This window comes from Punica granatum, chromosome 1 (assembly GCF_007655135.1).
Source record: "Punica granatum isolate Tunisia-2019 chromosome 1, ASM765513v2, whole genome shotgun sequence".
NCBI classification, from domain to species: Eukaryota; Viridiplantae; Streptophyta; class Magnoliopsida; order Myrtales; family Lythraceae; genus Punica; species Punica granatum.
In genome coordinates, this window is record NC_045127.1 from 13151202 (window position 1) to 13175628 (window position 24427).

The window sequence follows — 24427 nt, forward strand, 5'->3', positions numbered from 1 at the left end:
TTACAACAATGTAATAAGTTTGATAGCAACCAATTTATGTCATGGAAGCTAATGCTCTCACCAATATGCTCTCGAGTTTGATAGAGGGCATTCTATACCGTACAGCTGATGGGAAAACCTTGGTTTAACGCCATTCGGATTGTCAGCCCATACTGTTGGCACTGCTCCCGGATATAGATAATAAGTGGGAACCTTAGCTCGTGTCAACCTAGGGGTAGGCCATTAAACGACTTGACATGACGATATCCGGATCGGATAGGCCTTTCATATTTTAAGCAATCCAATACGTTTCAGATTGCGAGCCGGAGACAAGCCAGAGCAGAGGGAAAAGATATCGATCTATACGGTTTTGTACGTAGATTGTACTATCGATTCGAAAGCGAATGGTGATGGTCGAAAATTGTACGTGTGATGGGCCAAATTGGAACTAATCAAACCCAACGGGGGAATAGGGAAAATATATATTACATAAAGGGCAGGGCAGAGGAAAGATCCAAAATCAATTGAACGATGGAGTGGACCCAAATTTTATTAGGTGGGCCCGGTAGGTTGTTAGTTAGGGCGGGGGTTTGTCGTGTCCTTCGGCGGTATAAGTCCGTATTTTCCTTTTCGCAACTTGAAAGTGCGACGACTCATCCTATGGTTACAATTTTTGGGGCCCATTGCTATTGGGTCCCTTTCATATCCCATCGTGACCATAACCCTAACCTCGCGAATAAAACGGAGCTCGCATCCTCGAGTCAGTTTCCCGACTTTATAGCTAGAGCCTTTCATGTTGGAGCTAATTGATCATGACTTCGTGATTGAGACTAAATCACATGCTCAGTTCTGTAATTCGAATTGATAATGCTATTCTTCTGTAATCCTGAAAAGGACCAGTACGGTTTCTTATCTCGAATTCTATTGAACAATGAACATCCCACTCTTGGTTTGGTCCTGTGCTTCTCATGTATTTACGTGTGTATCATTTAAAGAGGGTAAGTTATTTACGGGTTGCAGTGATACAATGATTTGTCAAGTAAGGCGTTAACGAGTAAGAATTCCGCTTAAAAAGAAGAATAGTCACACATTATACATTCTCTTAATGCATATGATTAAGAGGGTAGTAGTGGATGTACAATGTGTTATTTCATGTTTAAAAATGATTATCTTCTGTAATCCTGAAGAGGATAAGTACTGATTAAAAGGAAAAAATAACGTCACCAAACTTCAAGACGAGAACATATAAAAAAAACTTCAAACGGGATCGGGACTGATAGAATAATTCCGGAATCATGAACTGGATTTAAAGTGCATATAAGTAGTATTTGATTCAATAATTTGACAATTTATAATATGTTTACTATTAGAACATGTAGGGCACAAAATGACATGCCTGTCTCGACCAGAGCCTTCCACCGTCCCCACTAGATCATGTGCACTTCACATGCATTCATAGAATAATATGTATTACAGAAATGTAAAATGTAAAAAAATAAAAATAAAAAAGCATTAGTATTATATATATATATATGTGTCCATTAATTGGGGGGCATGGTTCCATGCACAGAATCATCCATGCATGAAAACTTTCATCCATGTGAATGTTCATAAATGATATCCATAACGAAAATGGTTGAGTCCCCGCCCCTCATCGACTGGCCAACTAACATGTATAGTTCGAGAAGTCGATCCATCATCGCAATGAGCAGATGTATTTACTTCAGGGTTCATAACACTATTATCAGCTTGTTTCGGAATTCCGATCCACACACATCGCTGGCATTATCTATCACTTTCATTAGGCCTCAACTGCCGGGATCAGAGTTCGGGAATGCAGCAGGAAGGGTGTGCTAAAAGAATTCGATATTTGTTCCGAAAAACACGAAAAGAATATCAAGGGAAAAGAATGAATAGTGATTTGTGGATGGAAGAACAAGTACTATGGAGAGCAGTAGTGTTCGTTGGTGAAAAAAGGCGATGCCTAGACTTAAGTGGAATGGAAGAGAAGAAAGAACAGAATAGAAGATGAGAAAAGCGATCCATAATTATCATTTTTAACATTTTCATTGTCGTAAAATAAATATAATATGAATCATATAATTATTAATTGATTTAAACAGTTCGACGCTTATTCTTATTAAATTAGATTTCGGATTTAAGTTTTGTAAATAGAGAAAATTCACAATTGAGAAAGTTTTAATCTTTAAAGGACCGACCTAACTCTTGAATTAGTTGGGTACATTAGAGTTTTCGAATACCAGAATGCATATTAAAAAAGAAAGTATTAATTGTTGTATTATTATCATTATTATCATTATTATTATTATTATTATTTGAGGGAAGTCATGATGAAGCAAAAGACTGAAGGGGCTCACATGTAGGGCTCTCTGTGGGGGAGCGTGAGCCATGTGCTCCTCTGCAGTCTCCCTCCCACTTCCTATCTTTTCGTTGAGACAACAGAAAACACATATATATTATGTTTTTAATTAAGAATATTAGTATATTCGAGGTATCCAAGAAAACAGTGCGCGAACCAGACCGTACATCGAACCGGCTGTGCTCCCAATTCATGGGAGCTCAATCCGCCCCGCCAGGCTTCGAGAAAATCCGCGATTTGCTCCCATAACCCATTTTCGTATTTTCCAGAAGTCGTGTTTGGTATGATGGGAATGAAGCTAAACGTGACGTTTCAAGTCCCCGTGGCAATTCCATTTCTACATTCTTCTTTTCCTTCTAATCATAATGTACTTCCTAATCCACGGGAGCACGGTGTTGTTATGGTCGGGTCGACGCATTCGGGTCGACGCAAAATAAAATAATATGAGAGCGTGAGAGCGAGTGATGTTCCTCTTTGCTCATCTCCCGGATCTTGCCCCTCACCATTCAGCAAGTGCTGTCTATATATATAGGAATAAATAAGGTTTCTCCTTTCCAGTCCAGAGGGGGGGGGCCCTGAGAAAGTGGAAAACAGTTGAAAGAGAATCGGAGAGACAAACGGGAATGGCTTCTTGGAAGAAAACAATCACAACCCCTTTTAGGAAAGCCTGCACTTTCTTTAATAATCAGCAGCAACCCAGCACCTGCAGGGAGAAGAAGCCCCAGCAAGGTACACTACTACCTCTGTCCCCCTGGAATTGTCTCCAAAACCCGAAGACAGAACCGTAGGATTCGGGATCGCTAGGTACAGGAATGGCACGGGAATGCAGCGACGTCTTTCCCAGAAGACTAGAAAGGTTTCCTGTGAATGGCCTTAAGTCTCAGCCCCCTGTGAGGTCTGTCCAACTTCAGAGAGACCTTTATAATCAATCTGTTAGGAAAAGAGTAGAATATGCAGTGGAGAAAAGTCGGGACTACCGAGCTTTACTCTACCAATCTTTGCGCGAAGAGTATGTCCATAATTCTATCCACCGGAATTCCATGATGAAGGCCGAAATTGTGCAAGAAGAGCTTTGAGCTACGGAGATCCACATCGGCATACGACTCTTAACGAACACGCCAGATAACCAATTGTTTCTTCGGGGGAGACTTACGACATTTCGTTTTCCATTTGCAGGGAATGAGAACAGTGTCATGGCGCTGCAGGGAGAAGTCATGGCGTGCGGGTACGAGGATGTCCAAGTTATGTGGTCGATCCTCGACAAGTCAAAGGCCGCTACCGCTTGCAATCTCACATCTTGACCGCTGCTACGACCACGGGAATCTCTACTTCTCCCCCCTCTCCTCGCCGAGATGTGCTTGTTGTCTAAGTACTCTGCTCATGTCCTGTATGTATCATGAAATCTGTAGATATGATCTCGTGGTCACGAGTATTTTCGCCCAGTGTTGGTGCAAGTCGAATGGAACCGTTAAAAGAAGTACCGGAGGGATGAAATGTGTTTTCGAGTATTGCAACGCAGATGTAGCTGGGACATCCGATGTATTTTTCGGTTACGCATGCTTAGCCCATAATTTAGCTAGGGAGTGAATCCCCGTGATCGATGAAGGTCATGGTGAGATTTTAATGAAGACCGAAGAATTTCATCGATAATTCTCTCTTATGTTGCGGTTATTTCTCTCGCGTCGTCATCACTTCCCTGCCTCTCTGGTGATAACCTTCTCCAGAGCCCTGACGGCTGACCAGTTAGAAAATAACATCATGGATAATAACATTCCTAGCCTTCGACACTGTAAATTTATCGCATCGCACTCTCTCCGAGACCTACGACAATTAACTGTCCAAAATTTATGGATCCGGGGGTGTGATATTTTTTCTCTCTGATTTTGTCCGCATTTAACTGTCCAAAATTTATGGATCCGGGGGTGTGATATTTTCTCTGATTTTGTCTCCGAATGCGGACGACACCGGATTGTGTGATCAAGAATTGAGAAGGCCAGATAGTTCTTGGACCAGAAGTTCACTAATGACCAAAACAGAAAAAGGACCAGAAAGGGACTCCTCTCATCAAAAGAATAATTCTCAACCAGATCTTTGTATCTCTTCCTTAGCCTCTTCTTTGATCTTACTGTAACCGATATCATCATTGTCCGTTATGCCGACATTACCCTCCGGAAGGAACGGGTTGGGGGGTGGTAGGACACAATTTTGATATAGTAAGCATCAAACATCCATTGTTTCAGAACGAATATGAATTATGCAATTCCAGAGTTGCACAAGCAACAGGAAGTACAGGGGATCATTCTAAGACCGGAATGCCATGCTGCAGGACTAAAGGAATTTTTGCTGCCTTCAATTAGCTTATCCGACAGCAATTTCTTTTGCAAAGCTTGAAATTCTGAGGAATTACATCACCGAGCATTCCTTTCTTCTCTTGCTTCTAGGGCACCGACTTCCTCGCTGGAAAGGATATCCACAATCGGCTCGAACACATCCCAGTCTTTCCTTTTCCTGGTGACACGTAAGCAAAGTGTGAAAATGTTGAAAATGGAAAAGAGACGCACTAAGGTCCCGTTTGGTACGTGGGAATGGAACGGAAAGGAACGAAATGCATTTTAAATAGTGAAATGCATTTTAAATACTGATTTTCAAGTAATGGAATGGTCTTTCTAACTCTTTAAACAACATATAAAGAAAAGGAGTAGAAGTACAAAATATCATTCCATTCCCGTGATCTGAACGGGACCTAAGAGTGGGGGCAGTTTGATTCTACATGGTTCTTTAGCCAAAGGACACTACTAAACAAGATCTCCTACTTGACCTGACTTTCTACATTGAGTCCGAACAATAATCCTATTCAAAATCCAAACCTACAAGAAATGGTTTTCCCAGTCTTCAAGCGCGTTGACTGTCCAGTTCTATAGCTATTGAGAATGGGCAGAATCAAGTTCAATATGTTTTTGGATGTAAACCACACTAAACCGTAACATTTCTCTTTTCTGGATAAGTCACTAAACCGTAACATTAGTTAATGTCAATTTTATAGAACATCAATCGTAACAGGACTACACTTGAAAACTCGATCCAAAGGGCTCAGGTTTTTCAGTTCCGTTCTGCTTAATGGTTTTTTCTTGTGCACCCCGTTGAGGAAGATATGCATCTGCCAGGAGTTATGCTCCAGAACTTTGCTATACAAGATGAAAGGCCAACAAAAACAAATTTGAAGGTTCTCACATTCCAAAACACAATCAGATACCAAGAAAGTGCAAAAAAGAGCTTGAGATCAGAGATTTACTCATATTAAATTTGGTGAAACCAAAAGACTTACCTAACCACACTAGATTTATGCCCAAAATATTTGACCAAGTCCAGTGAGATGCCACTTGATTTACTGTCACCAAGAGAAGTAAAATTCATTAGACTTCATTCCACCATACAACTCTTCTTCTTTGATAGATAGATAGGAAGGAATGAAGGAAATGACATAGCACGCATACATTGCTGGAGAATAGTCAAATCCACGGCGACCCTTTTTGCTCAATCGGCTTTCTCTTGCTGAAGTGACACTTTGAATAGCGATCTGCACACAATAAAATGGCCTAAGCATTGGAATGATGGAACTATTGATTGTCAAGTTTATATAACAAATAAGACTTAAAGATACATATCGAATAAGAGTTAACAAATTACCTCGTAAAGTTGCTCCCTAATTGCAAATGCAATTGCAGGCTGCACAGATGCAAAAGTGGATATTTTAACTATCAGAACAATCTCAACATACAAACTACAGAGCGAAGGGGAGGGAGCCTGACAGAGGGGAGATAGAGGGAGAGGGTAAGACATGATTGTTTGAACAGGACAGTTAAGGCATACTTTCATGAACTAGCATCATATGAGAGTGAAAAAATCATAAAGCTTTGATCAGCATAAGTGAAAAAAGTGTAGCATATTCAGAATAAGGATCAAGCTTTTCTTACTCCAACTTCTGGGTCTTGGATATCCATGTCCCTGCAAAATGTTCGAGCAAATTCTTCAGGATCACTTTCAAAGTTGTTCATATCCTGAAACCCATAAAAAAAATTAAGAATGTCTTATAAATCCATTAACAACTAGATCTAAGCACATGTACATACACAAAAGGAATAACCTCTCCAGAATATCATCACAGTTCCAAATCTTACCCACAAAAATTGGTCCTTAATAAGAGAGTGATTAACCCTTAAATCAAGCTGCAAAAAAAAATAAAGAATAATAAAAAAATAAAATAAAAAAGAGGAAAACCAACATCACTTTGTGGATAAGGAGAGACTGCGGAAAGAAATGTTCAAAGAGACAAACCTTTATAGGGACAATTTTCTCTCCAGCATACATATCTTGCCCCTCGTATGATCGGAAGTCCGTCAACTGTGACTGGATTGATGCAGGCAAATGAGTGATAGCAATGATAAAGCGTATATGGACAATGATAAGAGTGATGACAAAATGGACAATAGCGAAATAGCAGCAAATTCAAGAATTAATCGTCACTGTTCATTTCCAAAAAAGACTCATGATATGTGGGCAAACAATATGCTTACCTGGATAGATTGAGCAATTTGGGTTATAAATGCTGGGGGAAGCTTCAGATCTTTCACTGTCCTTTTAGCAAATACGACCACTTCAGAATCAGGATCTACGCCCCCCCCCCCCCCCAAAAAAAAGAGACTTATTAGAGAATAGGAACACAAGGTTTTTAGCAGGATATAACTCACATTTTAAACTAAAAGAGATACACAGTCCTCTCCTCTCAGGAATTGTTGAGACAAACATATACGAGTAAACCACTTCATGAAATCTAGCACAAACTTTAGAAATTTGGCATGCTCCTCATTATTGCTAATCAATGCTTCATTCCATTACGAATAATACTTATAGCAATGAATGAAAGTTCTCTTCTTATCTCTAGTATCAAAAGCAGAATTTTGCAAATCCAAATGCAAGTCCATTATCCCATTTCCCAGATGAAGCAATATATGCGTGTAATCTCCCTCACCGAGAACAGAGCCGAGAAACTTCGATAATTTGAAAATTGAAATGCACGTGCAATGAAGATAAAACCTGCAGGGTAAAGTATAAGCTCTTATTGACAAAATGCCTGGTGGTCTCTTAACATTGATAAGTCATGGGCTGCTTGGAGATGCCTTGACTATTAAGAGAATCACAACACGAAAAAAAATGACTTGCTAATTGCAAGAAGAGACTTTCCTCATCTAAAAGCACCAAATCAAATTGCGTCCTTTAGAGTCGACAAGCCAACTCATGAACAAATTATAGAACTCGCACTTCAGCCTTCCTCATTTCGAAAAAGAGTTCCAGTGAAAAATTGATTTTTCCATCTCCTAGTATAATGGAATATCTATACAACTCATCAGCTCAGAACATACTAAGCTACCCAGCCCAACATCGAGCTTATTCCAACCAATCAATAAAGGTCTCAGAATCTCGAAAGTTCATTCCAACCACGAGTTGGAGCTCAATACCCATAACATCCCATCTGACAAGCATATCACAAGAAAATATTTCCCTCACGTATAATATTTATCACCATTTTCTTGCTTATATCTTTAATAAAATAAGACCTCAACAGCATAGCATAAGATATGAAATCCCACCGCAGCTTCAGATTCACCTGAACCAAGACTCAAAAGAACAAGTACATGCCACCGACCATGATCCTAAGACTTCGGGGTTTCTTTCGTAAAAAGCGAAAAAATTTGTGGAATTTGGCAACTGGGAGAAGACAAGAGTCACTCACCCGCAGGATTCCAAGTGAAGGCATCCTTGAAGCGCTGGCCGTCGATTTCGATGTCCAATCTGATCGGCACCAGATTATCCGCCGTGGGGCTGTCGTCGATTTCATGCGAGGTGTCAGGTCATCGTCGTAACTGAGCAAAACAGCGGCGAGTAGTGACTCTGGGAAGAGTAAAGCAAAACTTACATCCTGAACTTGACGGGGGTACGGGACGACGAAGACGGGAGAAGCTTCATGGACGAAGCTCCGAATATGGCATCGAGTGAGACTGCTGCTGCTGCTTCCTTCGCTTCTCGGTGCTTCTTTCGCTCTCTCGTCGTCCCCAAACTGGCGAACCGAGGAGGAGAAAAAAGAGTTTGGCCGCCTTTTGTTTCATTTTACTCCCTGGATTATTTTGAAATTAGATTTTCAGCCCTCTAAGTATGATAAATTTGAAATTGCTCCCCCGGACTTCGAAGGGCATTGACCAGTCAAATCTAGCTTGGATTTGTACAGTGTTGCAATTGAATATTGGTTAGTTTTTTTTGATAAAAAACAATTTAACTGATTGTATTCTTCAGTTTACCTTATATATTCGCGATTAAATATGAGAGTCAGAAAATTGCACAGCTGTAGGCGGTGAGGTCAGCACTACTGCTATCCATCATTTTATTCATCATGTTAGTTGAGTGTTACTCATCCACTTTGTATAAGTAACAACCGATCAGAATACTTATAAGCAAGAATCAGTGAGTCCGTTGTTCAGTCGATTTCTTAATTTTAAGCATTCTAATTGAGTGTTACATTCATTGAATATTTGCCCATTGCAATTGCAGTTGTCTAGGGATCTTACCGCACCACATCCTGTGAAAAAAATTCCAATTTCAAAATGCAGCAAACGGATAAATGAGCTCATTATTATACGATTGGGATGGCATAAAATATTAAAAATCTATCACAAAAACTTAGGATGACCCTTGGCAGAACAGAGAATAATGTTTGTTTCTCAAACAATTATTGTTCTTTTTTTTATTATAATGGAGGTCGATGAGTCTAATATAATGAAATAAAAATCTTAATCGAAATCCTAATCCTAACTAATAGCTAATAAATTAGCATAGATAGTACCGTCATGAGAATTGAACCTATAATTTCTTTATCGATAGACAATAACGTGCGCTACTACGTTTTTCAAATTATCTATAGATATAAATTGTTTGAACAAGTTATAAGGCTCCTAATTAAAGGAGCCATCGCTCGTGGACGTATGATTTATATTGTTTCATTTTTAAACGATTTATCGTTGCAGAGAGGTTTCCCATTTTTATTTTTATTTTTATTTTCAGTTTCTCTTAACCGATATGGTAAAAGTGTTATTCAGTCCTCTTTTTACTTCTCAGCTTCAGTTGCAGCGATCTCCTCCACAAGCTTAGAGGCCTACAGGACGACAAGGACGAAAGACGGGACCCGACAAGTTTGAGCCAGGCTGGGACAAGCACCACATCGAGGCCTAGGCCCGACTTGATCCAGCAGCGTGAAAAGAATGTTAACATATAACATCGAGACCTAGGCCTGACTCGAAGATATACGTTATTTTAGTTGAAAATCAAAATGATGTGACTGAGAAGAAAATGTTTGAGTGAGAACATGATCATACCCATGGGCTTCAAATGAAGAGAATTAACGAGCCACAGTCCATATTTGTCACATCCATATATTATACTACTACTTTTGATAAGTTATTATGCTACTATTGATAAAAAGCGAATTGAGTAGTACCCGAGAGTAGTTTAACAAGGTGTTGCTGTTGGCACTCGATTTAGAATTAAAAGATTTTTTAAACACTATTTTTCTTTTTTGGTGGAAACGGGGCAGAAGTTCGAACAGAAATTTTAAACATTATTTGCCATTAATGATTTTTTTTTTCGAATCTTCTTCGAAATAGTAAAAAGACTTTTGCACGTGGCAAAGATAGTAGATTAATAAATAAGTGCGATATTCACCCAAAAAGTATGAGTGTGAGATATTTGCTCCCCAATGTTCTAAAAATTTTACACCACAAAACATATAAGCCAACAAAAATCTCCTGTCAGAATATGCATTTTCAGTAAGAATTGTTCGAAGATCTCAATTGAAAGAAATAAAATCTCTTGGAGGAAGAGAGACTAACGAAATGAACGTATATCCTTTTTTTGATAATTAAAAATTTTGAAATTCGATTTTTATTATGAAATTATTTATATTTCTTTATTAGCTATTAAAATTTATATTTCATTATACTAAATTTGTGGATAGTCCTTGATAAAAAAAATATATTTCTAAGCCGACCTAATATTTGACATTATGTGTACGCTCAACGAACCCATGTATAAAAAGATTAGGAGAGAAATCAAGAATTGAAACTCGAATAGGACAGATGTATCCAGATGAGCCGAAAACCTCGAGCACATAGAGATCCTTCTTAACCGATTAGGATGGACCACATGGAAAAATAATTAAAGTTTGAATAGTAAATATAATTATATTTATAATAAAAATTCCATATTACGAATGGACTAAAATAATCTAATAATAATAAATGAACTTTTGACAATTGAAAGAAAAAGAAAAAAAATTTATCCGAAAAAAAAAAGAAAGAAAAAAAATGAAGTTGAAAAGGTGGAGAGGGAGCCGAACGCCAAAAGTGGCGGTTCTGCATGCATCAACGTGGTCATTCTTGAACCAAAACCCTTTCCTTCCTTCCTTCCACTCTTCTCCTCCCCCTTCTTTCTGACCTTCCCAAATCCAGCATGCCAAGTCCTTATCATCTCCCACTCTGTGTCCCCACTGCCCCTCTTAATATAGTCCCAAGGACACGGCCGGAAGATGTAAAGGATACATAATTCAGCCGGAAACCCAAACTCCGCTTGAATCGGTTGATGATATGTCGTCAGCGGTGCAGCAGATTCAGGTGGCAGAAGCGGCTGAGACTATGGTCGGGTCATCTGCTTCTTCTTCTTGGAAGAGACTACAAGCGGGTGCTAAGAACACTGCCGGTTCCATCCCCAAGAAGAGCAAAATAGGTAGGTACCATTTTCGTCAATTCATCAGAGTACAGTCCGCAGTCAGGTTTATAAGTCTCTTGATGTATAATATGGACTTTGCATAGATTTGTTAACGTTGAAATTGTTGTCCAATGACTGATCGTCATCGGTCGTGGAACGAAATTAAAAGGGCACGGAATCCAACATAAGACTGAGATAATGTTCTTATGATACAAGCGTGATATTTGTTATAGAATGATGGTGTATGCTTGCCATAAGAAATTAGATTTGCTTGTGTGATCTGATGATTGCATCGTGTCCTATGAATACAAATATCTGTCGGACAGTTTGAATTCAATTTTTCCTGTTACGTAGTGCACGTCGATCGTGCTATAGTGACGAAGCATGAACAGTTGTTCTCCCCTTACAATACTCTCCTTTACAGAAGAAATGGATGAGGATTTGTTCACGGTACCGGATGTGGAAGCTCGGCCATCAGCAGCAGCCACTGCCACGACTAACTCCACCACATTGCCACAGCAAATGGGGCCTGATGGGCAAGGGAAGCGCCGCCGTGGACGTAACCCAGTTGACAAGGAATATAAGCGCCTTAAGAGGTAAATATAATTGTTGGACATTTTACATGAATTCGTTAGATCAGTTTAAGTAAATCTCCTTGGGACGATTCATTGAAGATGATTTATCGTACGAAAAGCCCGTGATATCATGATTAGCACATTATAGAAAACAAAAGAGCAATTGGATATCCTATGATCTTTATAAGGCATGATTTGTTTCGCAGCCAGTCTTTCTTCGAAACCGAAATGCATCAAGCCCTAGCTAGTATCGAAACATACAGCAGGTCCCCATCATTTTTCCTCTTGAGGGCTTATATGGATACATGCCTCTAATTAATCGTCGAATCAAATCCAAGAAATCTTAAACCTTGTCTAATTATACTATCCATGAATGCCAAACGAAATAGGTTGCTAAGGAACAGAGTGTCTGCCCAGCAAGCCCGGGAGAGGAAGAAGGTTTACATGAACCACTTGGAGGCAAGGGCCGGGGAGCTGCAGGAGAACAACTCCAAGTTGGAGGAGAAGATCTCTACTCTAATCAACGAGAACACGATGCTCCGAAAGGTCGTGAGAAAATTTAACTTGAAGCACACCCTTCTGAATGTTTTTTTATTCCGAGCCCTGAACTAACACCTAACTTTATACGATTAGTTTCTTGATATTGCACATATTAGTAATATGGATCTTTGGATTTGTGCAGATCCTGATGAACACGAGACCTAAGGCTGATGAGAACACCGAACCAAAGCAATGAAGAATAAGAACTGTTCTATGTTCTTCTAAGCAATTTTAAGTTTGTGAGATTGTTAGGATTCTCTTGCAGTGGTGAAGTTTCATGAGTGAGGCATTTTAAATGTGAGTGCATTATTATTATTTTCTTTTTATTTCAAGGGAGACATATGGATCTTGTACAAAAAAAATATATAAATTCTAATAACTAATAGGGGTATGGATGGTTCACCATGGGAATGGAACTTGAAATCTTTATATTATTAGGTGAGCACATGAGCTATGTATTATACCCTCTTTCTTGGAGCATGCCCTACTTCATCTATTATGCCAGCCCTTAATTAGCATCACTTCAAATAAAATGCCGAAAATAGAGGTTAATAAAGATTCATTTGTAATGGCATTTACCAACTCTGGAAGTAAGAGATTATAATCTATATATGTAACATATAACGCCTTGAGCAGTTTATCGGATATCGCCATTTATACTCTGTGGTAAAATTGTAATTTCTCATCGCATGACTCTTCATGTTCTTTCAAAAACTGGTACTTTCCCAATTTTTGCACCAAAAAAAAAAAGTACTTTCCCAATTTTTGCACCAAAAAAAAAACCCAGTTCAGAATCCAGCTTTTCCCTCTCATTTTCCCATTTGCCTTTCCCAATTCAAAATCCTGCTTTTACTTTTCAATTTCTAATTTACATTGCAGCCCATGTCCCTAGCTTTCATTAAATCTAGTGTGCATTTCCTTTTTATTTTCCTAGTGGTGATTTTGTCCCATGCGTTGCGCTAGTTCATTTTCATAAATTTCTATATTATTTTTATTGTATTTATTTATATTTAGAAACAATTATTTTCTTATAAAATAGAATAATAATTTCAATTATTAATTTTAATTATTAAAATAATACAATTTTCGAAATTTTTTTTTACAAATTAGACTAAGTTAACATCATATACTTGAGTTAATTATTAATTAGATAGATTTTTCGCATAATTTAAATTTAGTAATAAGACTAAAAATTTATTTTTTTTCTTTTTCAATTAATATGCATCATATATTTAAGTTTTATCTTTTAGTTTATTTATGAGATTTAGTTCATAGTGATTTATCGTATATTTTTGCTTTTATAGGATCATAATTTCTTTTGTAAGTTCTTCACATGATCAATATATATTGTTTTTGTGTTTTTATACCATTTTCATTGTACATATTCATTTTAATGTGTTCCTGTATCATTTCTTATGGCAATTATTCTAATTTTTTGAGCATACATTTGCTTCTTAACACAATAAAATATTTTTAGTGATTAATATTAAGTTTTATACAATATTATCTAATAAAATCAGACTAATTTTGAATGATTCAATAAATATTTTGCTATGGTATTAATTAATATGCATTGCATATATATTAATTTTTGTCATTTCACCATCATTTCCCTCCATCTTTTTCTACCGAAAATTTTCTCTTTTTTGGTTTCCGGTTACACGGAGGCCCATGAGTATAGTATAATAAAATAAAAATCTTAATATCTGATAAAGGGATACAGGTACTCTCACTGGATATCAAATTTGCAATCTTTTGATTATCAGGCGATGACGGGTGCCACTGCCCTATACCTCTTTTAATTTTCTCTTTTTCAATGTAAAGATATATAGATATTACATTTCATGTGGCAGCAATGGTGACCTTTCAAGTATTTGTTAAGTGGATTAATTCCGGTATACTAGTTTTCTATCCTGTGAGTTGTACGAGTTCAATTTCATATATTCCTACCATTTCTTATTGTATTTATTTACATTTTAAAACGCAAATTTTCTTATCAAAATAATAAAATATCAATATTAATTATAATTGCAATTATTTACCTTTATATTTTTTTTGTTAGAATTAGAGTAAGTTAATTATTCTTTTGCCACATAGCAAGTTAATGTCTATAATAATATTTTGAAACTATTTATTTTAATTGATACTTGTTAATTATCAATATAGATTGACATATGTTAAGTTTAGTAATAAGAATAAAACTTCATTTCGCCCATTTTCTTAAACAATATTTAAGAGATTGTTATTTTTAAAATTTTATTTTTTTACTTTGTTTATGAGTTTAATCTCATAGTGCTATATCATTATATTTTCATTTATAAGAGCATAACTTTTTTTGAAAATTATATTTTTATTTATGAGCTTAAAACATATATATAATTTTTATAAGAATCATTCTGAATTTTGAAAAATATATTGTTACTTAACGTAATAAAATAATTTCAATAAGTAATTTCAAGTTTCATATGATAATTAAATAATAAAATTAGACTAATTTTACAACAAACAGTCCCAATTAGTAAGCATTATAGTATACATGTATTTAATAGTAAGTACATTAGAGAGATTTGTTGTAGATGACATTCTTATGATAACTTCATATATATTTACTCCATTGCCCATTTCTAAATATGCAGATTTTGTAACATGCTTGTTTTTTTTATAGAGAAAACTATCAAAATGGTCATTGAAATATTTTAAAATTAACAAATTACTACTTGAAAGATTTTTTGAAACAAAATGATCATTGAAAGACCAGAATCCATAACATTTTGGTACCACCGTCAAAATTTCGTTAGTGTCGTTACGGAAAAATGACATGGACGCTTATGTGGCATCTAGCAGACAAACGGCCCTGATTAACGTTAGACTTCATCCACTACGACATCGTTTTTGTCATACCAGTTATAAAAAAATGAAAAAATAAAAACAGACCCAAACTCGTTGTCACCAACATCCTTTCCCTCATCCATCTGCAATCAAAATTAGGTCAAGCTATCCTCTATACAAAATAGAGCACTAAACAGACGAGTTTGGGCAAGCGAAAATCAATCAAAATTAGGGCAACTGGACTCGGACCAGACGAACCCGACATCGCCTCCCATCAGAAGAGTCGTCGGCACCGTTGTGCCGAAAGTCGTGGACACATGGAACTCATATGCTCATTCCATCTTCTCATCAACCCCTACCTCCCCCATCGAAATGTTACTGCAATCAAAATTATCAAAATTACGGCAAGCTATCAACTTTGAGCAGATCGACAGTAAAAGCAAAACACAACAACGCAACAGGGGACCGCAACTTCGAGTAATACTAACCAATTAAACCTACCAAATCAAGTGAAAATCGACTAACCTCGAGAGGGCTTAAGAGACTGCAGATGAACTCGTCTGGATTACAATGGAGGCCGCAAATGAACTTTAGCTAGGGCTGTAGGAAACCATAAATCGGACTCATGGCTAGCAAATCGGACTCCAATCAGACTTCAATCGGATAATCTATAGTCTAAAGAGACTTCCGAGACTTACTAATTAGCTCTAATAGCTCCTACTATAAAATCCACCTCCTTGAGACCACTGGAGACGGAGACTTAGTACAGAGTTGCTAGTGGTGTCGAACTCAAGCTTGACGAGTCTGTGTGTCCACGACCTTCGGGGCGACGACACCCGCGACTCTTTTGATAGGGGGCTACATCGGATTCGATGGGGGCAGGGGATAAGAAGGACGACTCAGGGGGGGCCACGTCGGGTTCGTTGGGTAGAGGATAGCTTGCCCTAATTTTGATTGCAGATGGGGGAGGAAGGGAATAGGAAGGATGACGACGACATCGTTTCATCCAGATCTCATCTTTTTTTTTTTTTAACGGGAGGCCATAAACAACGTCGTACGTGATGATGTGCAACATTAATCGGGGCCATTTGTCTACTAGATGTCACATAAGCATACATGTCATTTTCCCGTAACGGCATTAAAGAAATTTTGACGGTGGTACCAAAATGTTATGAATTATGATATTTCAATGATCATTTTGTTTCAAAAAATCTTTCAACTAGTAATTTGTTAGTTTTAAAATCTTTCAATGATCATTTTGATAGTTTTCTCGATAGTTTTCTCATTTTTATATTATCACAAGTTCATAAGTATTAATAACAATTTTATCTTATATAGAAACTAGGTTATTATCCAATTACATAAATGAAATTCACATGATTAAATCAACTTTCTTAAACTTTATAAAATTTTGTTCACTAATAAGAGATCATTTATTAATATAGGATTCAATTTTAGTTATATGACCATAAGTTCGTAGAATTAATAATTTGTTATTATTTTATTAAGAAATTTCTCTATGAAAAACTAATTTTTTCTAGTGTTCTATCTTTGTATTATACGCGGTTTCATCTTTTCAGACATTTATTTCATTTATGTAATTTTATATATTTGGATTAATTACCCAGAAAAGCACGACATTTGCACTTTTTTTTAAATATAGCACGGCTTTTAAAAAATAGCACATAAATATATGACTTTTGCACTTTTTTTGATAAATATAGCACGATCTTTTGAGAGTAGCACAGAAATGGACGACATTTACCTTTTTCCTAAGTATAACATGATCTTTAAAAAATAACAGAGAAAGGCACAACATTCAGGTTTAACTGCGATTCTAGTATGGTGTCAATTATTCATCAAATATAATGGTAATAGCTAGCGGCGTCTCGTGGGACAGCATGACTGGACGAGTTAGTGCCACATATTCTTATTTAATTAAAAATAATTCTAAAAATTAAAAAGAAGATTTCTTTCTAAAAAAAAGAAGAAGAAAGAAGCGGATTGTAGATTGCGGAGATGCAATTCGAGCCCCCACGGCTGAAATGAAAAAGCCTCCAATTTGGGGACTATTTCGATTTCGACGGTGGGTGCCTTGATTACGGCCTTCACCCACATAATTTAGGTTCTGCTGCGGCCGACGATCCTAATTGGGAGATGATAGCACCGACGTAGCCACCACCGTTGGCCCCTTCCCTCTTTTCTCTTATTAAGTTGAATCCCCCATTATTTTCCTTTAATTTTTTTAATTAGATAAATACTTGTGGAGTATATTTGTCCAATCATGTTGTATCAAGTAGCATTGTTAGCTTCACATTAGCCGTTATTGTTGCAATCTGACTGCAATTAAACCTGAAAGTCGTGTCGTTCTATGCTATTTTTTAAAGGTAGTGCTATATTTAGGAAGAAGTACAAATGTCGTGCATTTATGTGCTTCTCTCTAAAGGTCATGCATTTTCTATACTATTTTTCAAAAGTCGTATTATATTTAAAAAATAATTTCTAGGTAATTAACTCTATATATTTTTAAAAATAATTTGCTTCTTTAGAATCATAAAAATAACAAAAAATAGTTTACAATTTCACATAATAATCTTTGAATATAACCTTCGATGAAGTTGGAATAATTAACTATTCAGTATTTTATTTGGAATTTCTCTTACAAATTTGCTTTATACATTTTTATACTCAATTTCATATATTCTAATTTCTTTCATACGCTAATAATTTATGGCTTAAATAGAAATTTTATATATTTATATATTTATGATTGGAATAATTACCCTATTTAATGCATCCCTTACAAATTTGATTTATATATTTTTATACTCAATTTCATATATTTTAAGTTCTTTCAATAGTTTATGGTTTAAATAAAAATCAAAGTAAATAATACTATATATCACAGTTTTTTTGGTTTTTCACCTCACGTCATAAATCTAAATATTTTCGCGAGCTGTCACAAAGTTCCAAATGTCTTTTACTGAGCACCATGCCGTCAACATTTTGCCAAAAATCGGACGAAATGGTGAAGTGGCACGACTTTTGGGACAAATATGCAAGGATGGACGCACATATCATCCAAGTGGGACCCACACGCCTTCATTTCCTTCCGTCTTTCCTCCCTTCACACAAATGCACACACAGACAAATAGCTCCCTCCCCCCCCCCCCCCCCCCCCCCTCGCCACCAGAGACCACACAGTCGTCCCGGGCCCAATCGTTCCGGGACCCACCATTATAGTCCTCTCCGCGTGCACCGCGGTTGCCGAGGAAGTGTGGGAGCAGAGAGTGAGAGAGACCTTCTTTTGTTGAGCCCCCCTCTCTCTCTTGTCTGCCCTGCCAGCAATCCCCCTTCCCTCGCCACCTCTGCTTCCCCCTTCCCCCATTATCATATCTTCTCTATCCCACAAATCCTCCTCCCCTCATCTCTCCGCCTCTCCTTCTCCGCCCTTCATTCCTATCCTGTCTTGCTTTGTTTCTCTCTGCAACTTGCTTTCTAGCGTGGCGACGAGGATCATCGACGAATCGGTCTTCTGGAACGGCCTCCTCATGGATGAGAAATCCCGCAGGATGGACTCCGGCTTGGGGCTCGGCTGCCCAGGGAGATTCCCCAGTGATTTCCTTTACGACATCGACTCGCCCATGGAGTCCGCCTTGAGCTCCATGGACACGACCGAGAGCGGCGACGACGGGCCCGATGAAGGGGACGAGGAGGCGGAGGACTTCCTCGCTAAGTTAACTCGCCGGTTGACTCGGTCCTTGGCCCCCATCGAGGCCTAGCTAGAAACCTGCCGGCACTACTCCCTTCTCCGGCACCAAAACTGGCTGAGTGTTTTTATTAGAGGAGGAAGGTGGGGGTGGGTCCCACTTGGATGACATACATTTGTGCGTATTTGCCCCAAAAATCCAACTACATCAGCACTCCGTGACGGCACAGTGAAAAATATTTAAAAGTTTGTGACATCTCATAAAAATATTTAGATTTATGACGTGAAAAATAAAAAAAAAACTGTGATATATAGTATTATTTACTTTAAAAATTATATATATTTATATATTTATTATTTGAATAATGATCATATTTAATGCAAAGTGGAATCTATTTTATATTTTATATATATATATATATATATATATATATATAGATGGATATGGATATGAATGGATTGTGGGTGTCTTCTATGTGGGTTTTCGACAATCCAACCATACCCGCGGGGGTTGATATACTCATTTATATTTTCCAACCATCATCCATAAATAATACTGCACAAAGCTCGGGTAAATGGGCTAGTTCTTATTAGTGGGGAAGGTCCATGACAACGTGGAGGAAATATATTATAATAAGCTGACAAGCAAATGTAGATGTACTATTTAAGCTTGCTTTGAAAGCCCTTAACTTCGCATCAAGAGTCCCTTTACTTCAATCTTTTTTAGATTAAAAGATTTTATCAATATTTCTCATTTGAAATAAACTCATCAAATCATTATAATTTAGTCCATATTATATGTACATATCAGTTACTTATTAATAATCTTTCTCAAAAAATTAAAAATTACTCGATCAATGATAATGACATCTCGAAATATGTAGAGCCTTTCAGACAATTTAATCATCTGCATTTTAAAAAATCTTATATGTAAGGCAAGCTTTTCATAAATTAATCACAATAGAAGTTAAATTTTTTTACTACCTTTTGTTTTCCTCTAAAGTTTTTCCGACAACAAGATTGAAGTTGATAATCGGAAGTGTCAAAAATCTGTAATCAACAACATGAAAGGGCAACACACCGATGTCACAAAGGTTCAAAGAGTGTTCTCAAGTGACGGTGGTAACCGGGACAGTACGTGAGAACTCCTTTTGACAATTCTTACCTCTCTAAACTTTTTTATGTTTTTTATTCATTTTAACTTTAGTTATGTCACTTATTGTTTTATTGTAAATTGTAATAAAATAATTCTTATTTTATAAATTGAATATTTCTTAATAAATATCAAACAAATTATAATTTAGTACCGCACAAAATGCAGGTCTATAGGTAGTTAATACTTAAGTTTTACACTTTTCTAATAAAGAAAGTAAAGTTAACAAATTTTAAAGTAAATTACATGAAATTCAAAATAAGCTACATAAATTTTGAAGTAATTTATAATAAAGAAATTTAACTTTTTAGTAAAATGCTTAAGGGCTTGTTTGGTTTTAGGATAGTATTTTAGAATCACAATTCTAACTTAACTCTACCCACTACAAAACAAAATAACTCATACAAAGTCAAAGAGTGGACCCCATTTATACTACTTTTTTCCACAACAAAACAACATAACTCATACAAAGTCAAAAGGTAGGCCCCATTTATTTCACTCAAAATCAAAATCAAAATCTGATTTTAAAATCCTATTATGAAACCAAACGCAACCTAAGCTTCTAGTTATTTACTTCGATGTATGGTATAACCATTTTTATTTATTGCGCAGTAGAATCTCTCTTATTCTCTTATTCCTTTAATTCGTTTCCTTCTTCCTATCGCTTACTATTTTGTAAGACGACTCCCTCTTAACCGGAATATTCTTTTTTTCAATCTCTATATACCCAATTCATATTTTCGACTAGTTTTACTATCAAGTTCTACAGTGGATTGTAATAATGTGAAATATGTCCACAATCGCCAATTACGCACGGATTTTGGACAGATTAATGTCCAGTCGTGGAAGCAGCGTAGCAAATATTTCCAGATAATTTCCGGCCGCATATACTTCTTTCTCTAAATTAAGGTTCCTTTTAAGGCCACCTTTTTTAAGGTTATTTTCTAAGGATTGTTCCGAGTTTTTTTTTTCCTTTGGCCAAGAATTGTTCCGAGTTTACTTTCTGAAATGTTAATTGGTCTGAGTATTGGGTGTTTCTATGTGACAATTTTTTTTTTAATGAATGTGTTTCATTGTGGCATAGGGTCAAGCTAATTGTCCTCCTTCGTTGGAGGAGGTCCAATTAACTGTTGAGGATTTAATATTGAAATCTAATTTTAGTTATTTATAATTTTTTTAGCCACAATTAATTATGTTACATAGATAGTGTCTATTTCGGTACTAATATATGCAGATTCATCTTATATTATACTATTATTCAAATGAAAATTTCATTTTGTATGCGCTATAATTTTGTAATTATATTATATTATATTATATATTTAAACTATTAAAATATCTTATAATTTCAAGAAAAAAAGTTATTTAAACTAAAAAAAAGATTCACTACTCTACTTACTCGAAAAATCTCCGGTACAATCTCATGCACTACCATATTTTTAAAAATAGCAAATTTTATGAGGATTAAATCCTTGAGTTTGTGCAGAAAGAGCAATCTCGCACGTACGTGCATGGAGGAAGGCTAGTATTATTTATGAAAATATTTGTCAACTTTAGTTTGATCAATTTTATGTTAAATTGGCACATAAATGCTGAAAATTCAAAATTAGTAATATTTGATTGTATATTTCATATGTGTAGGCAAGTGCATTTAGTAGAGCCATTTTTCCAATCCAATCTATCAAACATCTATTAAAGACTTAGAAGACTAGCCTTTTTAATATTAACTATAGTTTTCTATCTCATGCGTTGTATAGATTCGTTTTTGTATATTCCTATACCATATCTTGTTGTAATTATTTATATTTTGAAACATAAATTTTCTGATTAAAAAAATTAACATTGATTATAATTTCAAATATTTATCGTAACATTATTTATAAAAAACTGGAGTAAATTAATTATTTTTTCACATAGCAAGTTAATTATTATAATAATATTTTGAAACTATTTATTTCAATTGATATGCATCATCATATTTTTGTTAATTATCAATATAGGTTGATTTATATTAAGTTTAGTAATTAGAATACAACTTCATTTCACTCATTTTTTCAACAATATTTATGAGATTCTTATTTTAAATTTATTTTATTTTATTTATGAGTTTAAGCTCTTAGCGGTATATCATAATATTTATCATTTATAAGACCATAATTTTTTTAATTATATTTTTATTTATAGTTTAAAATATTTTTATAACAATTATCCTGAATTTTGGAAAAACATATTGGCTTTTTAACACAATAAAATATTTTTAATAATTAATTTCAAGTTTCATAAGAAAATTAAAGGGCAAATTACAAAAAAAAAACCCAAGTTTTGTAAAATGTCTCAGTTTTGTCCTAAATTTTGTTTTGTAACAAAAAAAACCATAAGTTTTCTAAAATGTCTCAAAAATGACCTCCGTTATAACTTCCGTCAATTTTTGCCTACGTGTGATCTACGTGGACTGTTAAAGGAACCCACTAGCCTACGTGTGACCTACGTGGACTGTTAAAGGGACCCACCATCAGCAGTAAAAATTGACGGAAGTTATAACGGAGGTCATTTTTGAGACATTTTAGAAAACTTATGGTTTTTTTTGTTACAAAACAAAATTTAGGACAAAATTGAGACATTTTACAAAACTTGGGTTTTTTTTGTAATTTACCCAAAATTAAATAATAAAATTAGACTAATTTTGCATGATTCAATATATATTTTGCAACAAACAGTTTCAATTAGTAAGCATTATATTATATATTTATTTAATAGTATGTATATTAGAGAGATTTCTTGTAGATGACACCATTATGATAAGCTCATATATATTTACTTCATTATCCAATTTTCAAATATGCAAATTCCATGACATACTTGTTTAATTTTTTATATTATGATCAGTTCATAAATAATAATAATAATTTTAAACTTATAATAGAAATTAGGCTAACATTCAATTAAATAATTGAAATTCACATGAATAAAACAACTCTGTTAATTTTTTAAGATTATGTCCACTAATGAGAAATCAATTATTATTATAGGAATCAAATTTAGTTATATGACTATAAGTTCGTAGAATTAGTGATTTGTTATCATTTTTTGGAAAAATTTTATATGAAAAACTAATTACTTTTTTTATTGTTCTATCTTTGTATTTTATGCGGATTCATCCTTTCAAAATATATATATTTTTAAAATAATTTGCTTCTTAACAATCATAAAACATCAAAAAATAGTTCAAAATTGGACAAAATAATCTTTGAAAAATAACCTTCGATGAAGTTGGACTAATTAACTTATTCAGTATTTTTTAAAAAATTTCTCTTACAAATTTGATTTATATATTCTTATACTAAATTTCATACATTTTAATTTCTTTCACATACCAATAGTTTGTGGTTTAATCCTATATATCTGATAATATAAGATATTATAATATTCAATTAAATTTTTCATTGCTAAAATTTATATTTTAACCCTATTAACTATGGTCCTATTTAATACAAAGTGAGTTAATTTTATGATATATAAATGATATGATTTGATATACAATGTAATAACATCCAATTAAATTTGTCATTATTAAAATCTATATTTTGACCATTTTAACCCTACTAATTATGATCTTATTTAATGCAAAATAGAATAAATTTTACTACATATATGAATATGGATGGATTGTGGGAAGATGTTATTCTCGTAGTTTCGAAATATGGAGTATTAAAGGTTTTTTGCCTTCCAACAAGTGTGTTTCTCAGTATTCAAATTTGTATTATTTATCTTCCTTACTAAAGTTAAAATTGCTTATTACTCAACCAATACTTTGTTAGTAAGAATAGTTTTATTTTTTCTCCCTTAACAATCTATCTAGTCTATATAGTATATGTTGGGGATTTGTACCTTAGGATTTGGAGAAGATGAGCTTCGGGGATGGTTGAAGAATATGATCCATGAATTCTCAATCGAAGAAGATGACAAACACAATCTTTGATGTTGAACAATTGCCTCGAGGCACATGTTCACACTTTTCGAAAAAAAAGTTATTCGCCCCCACACAAAGTCGTTAAAGGGTTTCGGTGAGCCTATTCAAGGGCAAACAAAAGTTTTTGTGTGTTCTACGATTAGCAAACACGTAGAACACCCTACTCTGACTCAATATTTTGGAATTATTTCCAATTAATTGATACAATGATTTTTGGCACTATAGCCTCTATTTATATATTTTCATTGAGCACAAATGAGTAGAAAAGACACGTCTCTTATTTGAGATGTGTCTCACGAATGAACAATTTTAATTAATTTCTTGTAGCTTTTCGGTCATTGAACCAATTGTATCATTGCATGGAATGGCCATTGAAATAACCGCCCCAATTCTGCCTGTTCGCTTGGTCAAAGGAACAAACTGAAATTTCATGTTTCGTCCACTTAGCACAAGAATTACACTAAATAATTTACTGAAAATA

The 24427-nt window shown here is 35.2% G+C and overlaps 3 protein-coding genes across 4 annotated transcripts; 2 read left to right on the forward strand and 1 right to left on the reverse strand.

The window, feature by feature from the left end:
* Positions 1-2745: 2745 nt before the first annotated feature.
* LOC116189352 lies at positions 2746-4009 on the forward strand. The gene is made up of 2 exons (XM_031518981.1): positions 2746-3088; positions 3536-4009. Exons 1-2 carry the CDS (start codon positions 2983-2985, stop codon positions 3658-3660), a joined length of 231 nt encoding a protein of 76 aa, XP_031374841.1. The 5' UTR covers positions 2746-2982; the 3' UTR covers positions 3661-4009.
* A 414-nt stretch (positions 4010-4423) lies between these two features.
* Positions 4424-8494, reverse strand: LOC116189341 (chromatin structure-remodeling complex protein BSH). The gene is made up of 10 exons (XM_031518970.1): positions 8334-8494; positions 8151-8239; positions 6934-7028; positions 6695-6766; positions 6538-6585; positions 6334-6417; positions 6047-6085; positions 5854-5936; positions 5685-5747; positions 4424-4867 (listed from the first exon to the last, which is right to left on the reverse strand). Exons 1-10 carry the CDS (start codon positions 8381-8383, stop codon positions 4768-4770), a joined length of 723 nt encoding a protein of 240 aa, XP_031374830.1. The 5' UTR covers positions 8384-8494; the 3' UTR covers positions 4424-4767.
* A 2359-nt stretch (positions 8495-10853) lies between these two features.
* On the forward strand, positions 10854-12762 carry LOC116194339 (transcription factor HY5-like). 2 transcript variants are annotated; one of them, XM_031523146.1, is made up of 4 exons: positions 10854-11188; positions 11598-11766; positions 12135-12291; positions 12428-12762. In XM_031523146.1, the coding sequence occupies exons 1-4, from the start codon at positions 11050-11052 to the stop codon at positions 12479-12481; spliced, it is 519 nt and encodes a 172-aa protein (XP_031379006.1). In that variant the 5' UTR covers positions 10854-11049; the 3' UTR covers positions 12482-12762. The 2 variants fall into 2 exon arrangements, with proteins under 2 accessions (XP_031379006.1, XP_031378998.1); XM_031523138.1 differs by having other exon boundaries at positions 10867-11188; positions 11595-11766.
* Positions 12763-24427: the final 11665 nt, after the last annotated feature.

Excerpts from the sequence above, each read along its gene's own strand:
- LOC116189352 (XM_031518981.1), top strand. The coding sequence starts at position 2,983 with ATGGCTTCTTGGAAGAAAACAATCACAACCCCTTTTAGGAAAGCCTGC. Across the intron at positions 3,089-3,535 it reads GGAGAAGAAGCCCCAGCAAG|GGAATGAGAACAGTGTCATG; the intron begins GTACACTACTAC and ends TTCCATTTGCAG.
- LOC116189341 (XM_031518970.1), bottom strand. The coding sequence starts at position 8,383 with ATGAAGCTTCTCCCGTCTTCGTCGTCCCGTACCCCCGTCAAGTTCAGG. Across the intron at positions 6,767-6,933 it reads AAATTGCTCAATCTATCCAG|TCACAGTTGACGGACTTCCG; the intron begins GTAAGCATATTG and ends GCATCAATCCAG. Across the intron at positions 6,586-6,694 it reads AGAAAATTGTCCCTATAAAG|CTTGATTTAAGGGTTAATCA; the intron begins GTTTGTCTCTTT and ends TTTTTTTTGCAG.
- LOC116194339 (XM_031523138.1), top strand. The coding sequence starts at position 11,050 with ATGTCGTCAGCGGTGCAGCAGATTCAGGTGGCAGAAGCGGCTGAGACT. Across the intron at positions 11,189-11,594 it reads CCCCAAGAAGAGCAAAATAG|AAGAAATGGATGAGGATTTG; the intron begins GTAGGTACCATT and ends TCTCCTTTACAG. Across the intron at positions 11,767-12,134 it reads GAATATAAGCGCCTTAAGAG|GTTGCTAAGGAACAGAGTGT; the intron begins GTAAATATAATT and ends CAAACGAAATAG.